Raw genomic sequence first — 12,536 nt, forward strand, 5'->3', positions numbered from 1 at the left:
TCTACCAACAAGACGTCCCAGTCGACGGGGTCCACCTTCCTGTCAGAGCTAGGGTAGTGGATGGGAGTGGAGTGAGAAAGGGAGCGGAGCGAACGAGAGTGAGCTAGGGTTTGGGTCCTGGTAGGGGTGGGCACGAGGTGGGCCAACATAGGCCAGTCTAATGTGGCGTCGCGTCCACTCCACCACGTATCCGCCCCGCCTATGGGCTGGGTTTGAGGGATGTCGGACAACTCAGGCATTTGGATTGGGTATGTGCATGTGTGTAGGGCGAGGGCCGGGGGGGGGGGGGGGGGGGGTTAAAAAAATTCCCAGGCGGTGATCGGGTTGGCGGGTTTGTCGAACATTATAGATTCAAGCCATGAAATGCACAGAAATTCCAAGTGTATCTTATAAACACAAGGACAAAACGTTCAATACGACCGATCACAAAGGTGCTGAAGCTCTTCAATCTGAGGAAAACAAACTGCAGCCGAAGAGATCAAGATCCTGAATATACAGCGACAGACAAACGGTGTCACGAGCGATGTGTGTGTACTAAAGTATTTACCAGTACTTCTACTTCTAGTCACATATACAGCAGCCGCTTCTACCCCCTTGTCCCAACCAACTCGGCAAACTAGCACGGAAGGGGGGGGGGGGGGGGGTGAGAGGGCGCGTTTTCACGCTGGGCAGATGCTCACGAACACAGGCAGCCTTCGCTGAGGGGCGCCACGGGGACCGTACAGGCATTGGCTGATGGACGCGTTCTCCTCCTCGGTCGGCGGCCAGGCAAACGTCGCCCGTTGCACCGACGGCGCCTTCGATTCAGGCCGCTTTGGTGTCCACGAGAAGCTGGCCTGCGCTCTCGCAGGAGTGGCAGTGGCAGTGGTGGTGGTGGCGGCTCTAGGAGGCGTCAAGTACGGAGCGGCTGGTGGCCTCATGGGTATGGTCGTGACGCCGGCTGCCTGCAACGATGGGTGATAGGTTCTGGGGCTCGCCTGCATGTTGGGACCGGCACTCTGCACTGATCGCCCGCGCTGAAGTTCCACCTGCATTGTACGACAGGAAGCAGAACAGATATGGATCTGTCTTAAGTGGCATAATCACAATATATAAACTTAATCACAAGAACAGACATACATAATATAAACGCATCACCAGAGCTACACTGATATTCGGTACTCCTATTATGTCTTGCCAACCAAAAAGAGGCAAGTGATAATTAACAGTTATGAACTCTAAAGTCTACAATTACATCTAAAAATGTTAAGGCCTCCATTGATGCATATAGGATAGTAATATCAATAGAAAAGAGATGTGATGTAATTTATAGGATAGGAATTTTTCTATTGAGTCAAGGCTAAATTTTTTTCTATGAAATACAAAGGATTAACTCCTTTCCTATAAAGGAATATGATTCTATTCCTACAAAACAAAGGGCTTCAAAGAAAATTTTCCTGTGACATTCTTAATTCCTACAAAATTCAGACCGGGTGGGCTGGGTCTATCAGAGTCCCACCTGGCAGCTGTCCCGCAAACCTTCTCCAGGTTTGCTTCCGGTTTATGGAAATACGGACGTGCGGACCGACCGGTCCACGGAAGTCTGATGAACCGCGTTGGAGGGCACTCACAACCTCAATATCGGACTCATAAAATTCCACCGCAAAAGGTGTTGAATCACTTTGGTGAATCAGCTCGGAATCCTACGCAGGGTTGAGACTGATTCAGAGCAAGCTACGACGACGCCTTCTAGGCCGGAAAAGCCATCTGCTCAAACCAGTTTGGTTCTGGATCGCAGAGGAGCTCCAGAAATCGTTGGAGGGGGATTTTGGAGAAGTTTGATGCGATGACGACCAATGTGAAGGTGAACAACAAGGACATCAGTGATTTGCGGCTGTAGATCGACGACTGTCGTTGAGGATATCGACGGCGTCAAGAGCCGCCTCGGAATCAAGGGACTGTATTACTGGCACGGAATGAACCATTGATCCCAGGTCACCACATAACCAAGTTTTAGATACCAAGATAACTAACACTGTTGTATTGTGACAACAATTTCAGAGTTTCAGAATGTTCATCAGCCAAGATAACCAACTTTTAGATACCAAGAAACTGTTAGATTATAAACAGGAACAAAGCATCTATCCCTGAATGGTTTAAAATAACATGTCCTTAATATACTCTGTTATTTTATTGTAAGACTGAAGTTGACAGTTGTTATCATTTTCAGAAAGTGGCTAGCAACAATTCGCAAATGGTTCACTTCTGAAAATATTCATGAGGCATCCCTAAAATTGTTTTGTCAGAAATTGGGTAGCACCCAAACAAAGAAAAGAAAGACGAGTCTGAAAAACAACATAGTATTTTCTGCCATTCCTTGAACAACAAAGAAATCTTTTAACAGTAAGCAAAAGAGAAACTGCGGTTGAGCCTCGTTTAGAATTTACGCAGAGAGTATAACCAAACAAAAAAAAATCATGTGACAAGTTCAGAATTGCAAAGGCACCATATAAAATCAAACACATTTAAATCTTATCTAAATCCCGCGGTACGAGCAATATTTACCTCAGAATGTCTTGGATTCATGGCTTGCACCACACAAGACTCCTTCCCATATGAAAACTGCAGAATCAACAACAAAAGAGAAACAACTCATCAGATTATGCATATCCGTGGGCAGCCTCATTCAAGCCCCCTCAAGAAATCTACTTTCCACAATCAGTTCCTTTACAGGCATGATTTGGTATTACTAATTCCAGACTACGAACTTGGCAAGGGTGGGGAAAACTTCCCCATCCTTTTATTGTCCACATGTTTCCTCCTCCTCTTTTTCTAAAACAGAAAAACTCTCCCCTTATTTTGGCTTCCAGATGGATAAATACAGGAGTTTTCGTGCACCATTGGTAGGATAGGACATAGGACTACGGGTCAACTACATTCAGCTAGTCAGTACCACACTTGTTGTACTCCCAAGTCCTAACAAACATTGTGAGTGTTAGATAACGTTTATACGTAGCTTCTGTGTATACCCTGTATCTTGTATTTATGCACTTTGTGTACCCTTATATATATATGAGAGGTAATATCACCGTAAGTCATAGAACTTGCGTTCAATGTTCAGTTTGGTGCTACAATTTTAAAAATACGGATTTGTTGTCATCTAACTTGATATCGCGTGCAAATATGGTCACAAAATACGCGTGCTGACGTATCAGGATGTATGGCCCCACCTGTTAGTGAGTGGTGGCGCTCAGCTTACTTAATTGTTGCACAAAACACCCTTACATTTTTTAATTTACGGGAAAAGCCAACCACACTGTACTGCATATAGGTACGTAAATGTTTGAATTCAGCATTTTGCATAATTTAAATATAAGTTGCGAGTCTATACATTTTGGATTCGTTAAACATATTTATTTAACAAACATTTTCAATGTCGGTATTAACTATTTTTTTATATAATACACAAGTGTATATTTAAATGTTTTTATGTACTAATGATAGTTTTTATGTATAATATTCTTAGAACATAACTTTATTAATTACGTTTTACAAATATCTTGAAGAAATAGCAAATGCAAAATGAGCCGCAATATGTTAAAAAATAAGCCATCAGCGCGATCACCTTCCGAAAGACACGCATCTTGTGTATACTGCCAGAGAGAGCCAGCCAGAGTAACAGACGGAGAAAGAACAGATTTCCATGCATAGGAGCTTGATTGATGAAATGTCCCTGTATTTACTGCTATGTCAAACCATCCTGATGTGCAATTAGTATCACTTACATTGTTTTACCACTCCACATGTAAGTACTGTGTGTTTCTTAGAAGAAAAAACTTGTAAGTACTGTGTTGATGGCATTATATGTTGATCTTAATGCGTCAACCTACCTGGACATGACTTCTCGTCCTGCTTAACGGAATCACTGTAGCAGTGCGCGCCTCTACATGTTTCAGGTAAAATAGCTTAAATGGGCTGCAGATGTACATCCACTGCTCATAGATGCAAAAAAATAAATATCATTTAAGCTCTCAGTACATCTAACTTAGCTATCCATACGTTACATGCAAACAGGGATGGCTTGTTGGCTAGAGTGGCTTCTGTGGTGAACATTGGTCGTGGGTTGGATTCCAGGCTCTCCCCCATTTTTCACTAATTTGACTTTTTGGAAATAAAAAAATGTGAGGGTGTTTTGTGCAAAAATAAGTCCATCATGCGTCACCACTCACTAACAGGTGGGACCATACACCCTGATACATCCAAATGCATATGTTGTGACCGTATTTACACGCGATGTCAAGTTAGATGACCACAAATCCGTATTTTCAAAGTTCTAGCACCAAACTCAACATCGAGCGTAAGTTCAATGACTCTTGGTGATATTATCTCTATATATGAGATAGCCACATCCGTATTGGGTGTCGAGCAGTTTCCCAAACCCTAGTTTTTACATGGTATCAGTTTAGGTTTCGATCGCTTCCGCTCTGCCCCGATCGCCCTCGACCCCGATCGCCTCCGATGCCATCCGGCCCGGCAGCCGCCGCCCTGGCCTCTCTGTTCCTGGCCTCTCGGCCACTATTTCCCTTGGTAGGCGCGCCTGGTCCGCTGCTGCCCCGCCGTCGCCGTCTTTGCCAAACGCGGCTCTACGCGGCCGCGCCCACGGTGCCGTCGCGTGGCCCGCGGCTGCATACGGCGCCCCACCCCCGGCCGCATACGGCGCACTACCCCCGGCCGCATACAGCGCAGCAGCCCCGGTCACGTACAGCACGTCACCCGCGGTTCCACACAGTGTGTCGCCCGCGGATTCCTACGACGTATTTGCGGCGCCCTACAGCGTTGCACCGGCGATCTACGGTGGGTACCAGCCGGCTCCTCCGATCGCACTGTACTATGGTGCATCTGCTCCGTCCTATGGTGCTTCCCCGGCACCGTATCCTCCGCCTGCTGCGGCTTCTTCGATCATGTCGCCGGCGCCTGGTGGTGGTCCGCATCAGGGCTACTACGCGCCACCTCTGTCGGATCATGTCGCCGCTGCTGCACCGTTCTACTTCACGCATCTCATCCCGGTGAAGCTCACGAGGGATAACTATCTGTCATATCTGTCGTGGCGTGCACAGGTGTTGCTTCTTCTCCGCAGTCGCTACTTGGAGGGCTTTGTTGATGGTACTCTGCCGTGCCCTTCGCCATATCATCTGGGGCATCATGCGTGGGTGGCTCAAGATCAAGCCATCCTCTCTGCTATCCAGTCCTCTCTCGCGAAGGGAGTCTCGTCGCTGGTCATCTTTGCCGCTACGTCTCGGGACGTGGACGACTCTTCATACCAGTTTTGATTCGCAGTCCCAGACGCGTGCTCATGCTATTTGCACTGCGCTTGGGGAGGTGAAGCTTCATGACCTCATTGTCACTAACTACTTCAACAAGGTGACGAGTATGGCTGACACACTTGCTTCCATCGGCAAGGCTCTTGGTCCGGAGGAGTTCACCTCTTATGTGCTCAATGGACTGGGTGACGACTATGATAATTTGGTGGAGAATATCAATGGTCGTGACACTCCCATCCAGCCGCGTGAGTTGTACGCGCATCTCCTTGCCACGGAACAGCGCATTCAGGCTTGCCGCTCTACGCCGAGTTTCCCTTCCGCCAACGCCAAAGCGCATGGCAAGGGCAAGCCCTACAAGCAACCAACTGGTGGCAAACCTCCGTCGGCCGGGCCTAACTCGTGGAACTACACCACCTCTACGGGCGTCCGAGTCTGTGCCTGCTGCCTCTTATGTGGTGCTCAGGTCCCCTGCTAGCTGTGTGGGCTTGATGGTCACCTTGCTTCCCGTTGTCATCGTCGCTTCAAGCAGGATTTTTTTGGGGATCGAAACAATGGCAAGGGTAATGAGAAGCAGGCTGCCCTGGCGAGTCATGAGCAGGGTCACACTCCTTCCTATTATGTTTATGCATCGTGGTACATGGATACGGGAGCTACCAATCACCTGACGAGTGAGATGGGCAAGCTCTCTACACAGGAGCCGTACCGTAAACATGATCAGGTTCGCATCGCTAATGGGGAAGGTATGCACATCTCACATATTGGTCAAGCATCACTTCTTACACGTCGATCCACACAATTACGTCTTCTTAATGTCCTTCATGTTCCCTCTGTTTCACGTAGTTTGCTTTCACTTCCTAAACTTACTCGTGATAATAATGTTCTTGCTAAATTCCATCATTTTCATTTTTTGTTAAAGACCGAGACACGAGGGACGTACTTCTTAGAGGTCGACTGCACAATAATGGTCTCTATGCACTTGATGTGCCACCAGCTCAGTGCTTTCGGCGGTGTTCGTGTGTCTTCATCACATTGGCATGCGCGCCTTGGTCATCCTGCCACTCCTATCATTCGCCATGTACTTCATCAGCTTCCAGTTGTGTCCAATAAACATGTTGATGCAATTTGTGATGCCTGTCAGCAAGGCAAGTCATCAACTTCCTTTTTCTGAGTCGAGTCGTGTAGTCAATAAACTGCTTGAACTTGTGTTTTTTTGGATGTATGGGGCCATGCCCAAACCTCTGTTAGTAGTCATAATTACTATGTCAGTTTTATTGATGCTTACAGTCGGTTCACTTGGCTTTATCTTCTTAAACACAAGTCTGATATGTTTAATGTTTTCTTGCAATTCTAAGCGCATGTTGAGCGTCTGCTCAGTCACAAAATCATTCATGTGCAATCCGATTGGGGAGGGGGTGTTAATTTCACAACCTCAATGCATTCTTTAATAAGCTTAGAATTACACATCGTGTGTCTTGTCCTCATACACATCAGCAAAACGGTGTAGCTAAGCGTAAGCATCGCCATATAGTTGAGACTGGTCTTGCTTTGCTTGCCCATGCCTCCGTTCCTTTCCGATTTTGGAGTGATGCGTTTTCCACCGCATGCTTTCTCATTAACAAACTCCCTACACGACTCCATCAGATGAAACACCACTTGAACTCTTGCTGAATGAAATTCCTGATTATACGTTTCTCAAGGTCTTTGGGTGTGCGTGTTGGCCACATCTTCGTCCATATAACCAACGCAAGCTGGAGTTTTGGTCTAAACAGCGCGTGTTTTTTGATTATAGTTCTCTTCATAAAGGGTACAAGTGTCTTCATGTTCCCTCTAACCGCGTCTACATCTCTCATGATGTGGTGTTTGATGAGAATGTTTTTCCTTTTTCCGCACTTCCGGTCACCTCCACCACTCCCATTGCACCTGAGAAATCTGTTTTACCTTTGTTTGGTCAATTTGTTGATGCTGCATATACCCCCTTGTTGCTACCTAACCATGGTGCAGGTACTGGGCGAGGAGAACACCTCGAGCTTCCGGATGAGCAGCCGCCTGCGTCCCTTTGGACGTCCATCGAGCCCGCTCGCGACGCCCCTCTGTCACCTGGCTCGCCGACGGGGCTGGTCGAGCTAGGCCCTGCCACCTCGGTCCAGCATGGGGCTAGCAACGCGTTGGCCGAGCCGGCCAACCCGGTCAAGCTGGTCGAACCAGCTTCGCCTGAGCCAGCCTCTGTCGCGGGGGCCGAGCCGGCGTCCACGCCTTCCTTGCCAGGCCGGTCGCCTAGCACGACTGGCTCTACGTCTGGGGAGTGGTCTGCATCGTCATCGCCATCTTCATCAACTCCGTCTCCGCCGCCACCTCCGCCACTTACCGCTATTCTGCGTCCTCGTATGCGCAGTCATAGTGGTATTGTTCGGCCGAAGGAGCGCACTGACGGCACGGTTGTGTGGATTGCGGCGTGTATGGCACAGACAGATGCTGATCCCACTGCTGAGCCTGGGCATTTTCAGGCGGCTCTTCGAATTCCTCATTGGCGCAGTGCCATGGAGCAGGAGTTTCAGGCACTACAGAGGAATGATACTTGGCGCTTGGTTCCTCCTGTGTCTGGTGTCAACATCATTGACTCCAAGTGGGTGTTTAAGGTAAAGAAGCATGTTGATGGTTCTATTGAGCAATACAAGGCATTGTTAGTGGCCAAAGGGTTTAAACAATGGTATGGTCTTGATTATGAGGATACCTTCAGTCCAGTTGTCAAACCTACCACCATTCGTCTGCTTCTGTCCTTGGCTGTTGCCAAAGGGTGGTCTCTGCGTCAACTTGATGTTTGGAATGCTTTTCTCCATGGGGTCTTGGAGGAAGAGGTTTACATGCAGCAACCTCCAGGTTTTGTTGATTCTGCTTGTCCGCATCATTTGTGTCGTCATGTTGAGGCGCTTTATGGACTTAAGTAGGCTCCTCGTGCATGGCATGCCTGACTTGGCTCGGTTCTTCGACGTCTTGGATTTGCTCCGTCCACTGCCGACACGTCTCTGTTCCTGTTCCATCGTCCTGAGGTTACTATGTACCTGCTGGTTTATGTTGATGACATTATTCTTATTAGCTCCTCAATGACTGCCGTTGATCGTCTGATGTCTGCTCTGAGTGGTCATTGCTGTCAAGGATCTGGGTGCTCTCCATTACTTCCTTGGTCTGGAGGTTTCACGGTCCCCTACTGGCCTGACTCTCACTCAGCATAGGTATTCCTTGGACTTGCTGCGACGTGCTGGTATGTTGCAATGCAAGCATGCTACCACCCCTATGTCTGCGACTGATTGGTTATCAGCCTTGGATGGTGCCTTGCTTCCTTCAGATGATGCTACAGAGTACCGCAATATTGTTGGTGGCTTGCAGTACTTCACTATCACACGGCCGGACATCTCCTATGCGGTAAACCGTGTGTGCCAGTATCTTCATGCTCCTCGGACTTCACACTGGTCAGCTGTGAAGCATATACTGCGTTATCTCTCTCATATTGTCTCCTATGGCTTGCATGTTCAGTCTACCTCCTCGAGTGCTCTCTCGGTGTTCTCTAACGCAGATTGGGTTGGGAGCCTGGATGATCGGAGATCAACGGGGGGCTATGCTATCTTCTTTGGTCGCAACTTGATCGCTTGGAGTGCACGCAAGCAGGCCACAATATCTCGGAGTAGCACTGAAGCAGAGTACAAGGCAGTTGCCAATGCCACGGCTGAGCTCATTTGGGTACAGTCTCTGTTGAGAGAGTTGGGAGTCTCTCAAGAGCAGCCACCGGTTCTTTGGTGTGATAATATTGGTGCGACGTATCTTTCATCTAATCCAGTTTTTCATGCTCGTACCAAGCACATCGAAATTGACTATCACTTTGTGAGGGAACGTGTTGCACAAAAGCTTCTTCATATCAAGTTCATCTCCTCCAAAGATCAACTTGTTGACATCTTCACGAAGCCACTTCCACAACCTCAGTTTGAAGGTTGTAGGCGCAATCTTAACTTGCTTTGTACTTCAGGCCACAGTTAAGATTGAGGGAGGGTGTTAGATAATGTTTATACATAGCTTCTGTGTATACCTTGTATCTTGTATTTGTACACTTTGTGTACCCTTATATATATGAGATAGCTACACCCGTATTGGGTGTCAAGCAGTTTCCCAAACCCTAGTTTTTACAGCGAGCAACTACATAACATGGTTTCCAGTAAGCAAAGCGTGCAAGCTTATTCGATGTACTCTTGGTCTGCCTTGATGAACTCCTAAAATGCTTTAATCTACTGAAACAATTGCTCCCAAATTTTCTTTTCATTTCCTATAACTTCTCGGTTTGCATTGGCTCTTTTCTCACTACTTGTCCAACTATAAAGCACCTAATCTCAACATTCCTTTTTCCCTATTTGTAAACAGGATTAAAGCATAGCATGCAAAGTGATCTACCATACATCATTGTCATAAGTCATAACCCCTTTTTAAGAACTTAATTTTAAAAATCTTCATTAACTATTTAAGTCATGACTTAACTTCGTTTTCAGATTCATCAATGATGTTTATTTCCGTTAACACCACGCAATCTTCCAGACCATAAACCATACAGTTTTGCTAAAGCACAATGCGACCATGAAACCATAGCTCAACCAAACGCATCCGACAATATCACGGAAACAACATGACGAGCTCTCCCAAACACAAGCCGACAACAAGTGTGAATCGATTACCTGGAGACTGGAGCCGTGGCGACCGCTGCCGCCCGAGCCAGGGGAGTTGGTGTGGACCAAGCGTAGGTCAGTGAAGGAGGCGTAGCGCTTGGGGCCAGGGCTGAAGCCGTCGGCAACGAGCACACCATCCATGACGAGGACATCGTCGTCGGTCGTAGGCGACCCTAGTGGAGAGCCATGAAAGAGGAGGCGCCCCATATTCGACATCGGAGAGAACTCGGGGTAGACACGGTGGTGACTGTAGCGGGGGTGCGGTTCATCTAACGAGAGGTCCAACCCTCCGGAAGACGACGACGACGAGGACGACCTCCCGCCATGACCGTCACCAGCAGCATCGTTGAAGGCCAGCATGAGGCGGGTGCCTGTCAACGGGGCCGACATGCGGCGGCGGCGCCTCGCTGACGCGTCCACTGATTGGCCGCCACTCCCGCCGCTGCCGGGGGTTGCGCCGACGCCGAGGTGGCGGGGGTCCATCGCTGCAGCGGAGGAAGCGGATTAGTGTTGCAGATTAGCAAAATTGCAGAAACGCGGTACTAAATGTCGACAATATACACGCGAAACAGTGCAGAGATCGTGATTTGTATCGGATCGCGTGGCCCAGCCGAAAATGGCTGAAGATTTTCCGTAACCTGGTTCGATTTGGCAGAGAGGGGATACCGGAAATTCAAACCATCAAAAACGTCCAACAGAACCGCACGAGCCCCCCTAAAAACACCAGTACGACTGCAGAAGTCAATCAATTCCAAGTCCAAGCGAAAATGGAGATTGAATTCATAAGCAACTGGATACACACCCAAAACGAGAACCCCTTAAACAAGTACCAGAAAGTATTTCCCCCAAATAAAATCCCCGAATGTACGAGAACACAAGCATTCGGATGGAGCGAGCGAAGCACCTACCAGTGGTACTGCGGGCGTACCTTGCAGAGCCCACACCGTCGTTCGGCGCTCGCTCTCGCCGCTGGGGTGGTTCGGCTTCGCCGGAGGAGGGAAGAGAAGACGAGCCGCGGAAGGGGGGAACGGAGGTGGATCAGGAGCAGCTTCTTTTTCGATTTGTTTTTTGTTTTACGGAAAGGAGAAGCATAAATACGCGCGGCGCCTCTCAGCTATGGGTTTGAATTTTCAGCTGTGCACGCCGGCGGCGGAATCAAATGGATTGATTTCATTCGTTAGGTCGAGATCTCTGCGTCCTCCTTAATTTTGTTTTTTTAGCTTAGCATCCTCCTTAACATTTTTCTTTAGTAACGCGTCCTCAATAACTTTTTTTTGGGTGCCTCCTAACGTGGCCCACTAAGGTTTGTAAGAGCATCTAGAACCGGACATTTCATTTCCGCCCCAAACATTCGGCGGCCTGCCACTATTTGGACGCAAATTTAACACATATTCAAACTCGGCAAATTTGACACTCACGTCCGGACCGACCGACACTTCTGGTACTTGGCTCATATTTAGGACAGATATAGGCACGCCCGGACGCGCACACCATGTTGGCTCCGACAAGCCAAAAGCTACAAAATTACAGGCACACGATGCGCTTATTCTGTGTTCTTACCTGCGTATAAAAGGCTAAAAGCAAGAGAAAGCCAGATTTTTTAACATCTCAATTTTCAATTTGAATGTTTATTTATATATCATTCATTTTGCATCCATGTTTTAATGCATATGGAGTTTATATTATTGACTCAAGAAACTTTATGAAACTCATGGACCATAAGGGGGAGTTGAAAGTTATATGAATAAATGGTGAAGATTTGCGAAAGTTTTCAAATATTCATTTCCATTTATACAAATAAAATAAAGAGAGAAGAAAACATTACTTCTTCAAAATTAGAAATGAAATAGTGGAAATTGAAATTTGAGATAAAAAAATATTTATTTGGATTTGCTTGCAAATTATTTTATTGCTAATTTTATTAGTATAGCAAAAATATTTATTTTCTAAAATTGCGTTTAGGCATGTTAAAAAGTTTAGTCTTTTTCTGTGTTTGACTATTGCTGTAAATTAGAATTAGAAAAGATTTTGTTTAAAAAATGGGAAATCTAACGCAGGTCGGTGATAGCCGCCAGGCCCAGCCGGGTCCCGAGCTACGGCCCATCTCCACCCGCGGCTTGCCCTCGCCCGAACTCGCTACGAGTCGGTCTCCTGCACCCTCTCTATCTCTCGCTAGCCTCTCTCTCCTACACGCGCACGACGCCATGGCCGTTGTTCAACCTCGGGATTCTATCATGAGCGCTCGCCCCCTTCTCTAGGACTCATGTCCTATAAGTACCCACGACCCCTCTCATTCGACCCCCTCAAAAACCCCTCGCCAAAACCCTCTCGAGTCCACGTCCATACCATCCCAATCTTCGCCGGAGCCGAGCCCTTCCGTCGTTGTGTCCAATGCCGGTGACTTCCCACACGACACCTCGATCTGTCCATCGGTTTCCCTCGACCTTGCGCTTTGTTTTGACATCTTCAACAACATCATCTCCTCTAATACCCTAGTTCATCCCTTGTGTTCAATCTTGTTACCGGAACT

The 12,536-nt window shown here is 47.6% G+C and overlaps 1 protein-coding gene across 3 annotated transcripts; it reads right to left on the reverse strand.

Moving 5' to 3' along the window:
- Positions 1 to 364: 364 nt before the first annotated feature.
- LOC123086006 (uncharacterized) lies at positions 365 to 11,222 on the reverse strand. Of its 3 annotated transcripts, none has more exons than XM_044507702.1 (5): positions 10,915 to 11,222; positions 10,016 to 10,491; positions 3,605 to 3,712; positions 2,545 to 2,601; positions 365 to 1,028 (listed from the first exon to the last, which is right to left on the reverse strand). In XM_044507702.1, the coding sequence occupies exons 2-5, from the start codon at positions 10,487 to 10,489 to the stop codon at positions 660 to 662; spliced, it is 1,008 nt and encodes a 335-aa protein (XP_044363637.1). In that variant the 5' UTR covers positions 10,490 to 10,491; positions 10,915 to 11,222; the 3' UTR covers positions 365 to 659. The 3 variants fall into 3 exon arrangements, with proteins under 3 accessions (XP_044363637.1, XP_044363638.1, XP_044363639.1); XM_044507703.1 differs by having other exon boundaries at positions 10,935 to 11,221; XM_044507704.1 differs by lacking the exon at positions 3,605 to 3,712 and having other exon boundaries at positions 10,915 to 11,217.
- Positions 11,223 to 12,536: the final 1,314 nt, after the last annotated feature.

The sequence above is a fragment of the Triticum aestivum genome, chromosome 4A, assembly GCF_018294505.1.
Source record: "Triticum aestivum cultivar Chinese Spring chromosome 4A, IWGSC CS RefSeq v2.1, whole genome shotgun sequence".
NCBI classification, from domain to species: Eukaryota; Viridiplantae; Streptophyta; class Magnoliopsida; order Poales; family Poaceae; genus Triticum; species Triticum aestivum.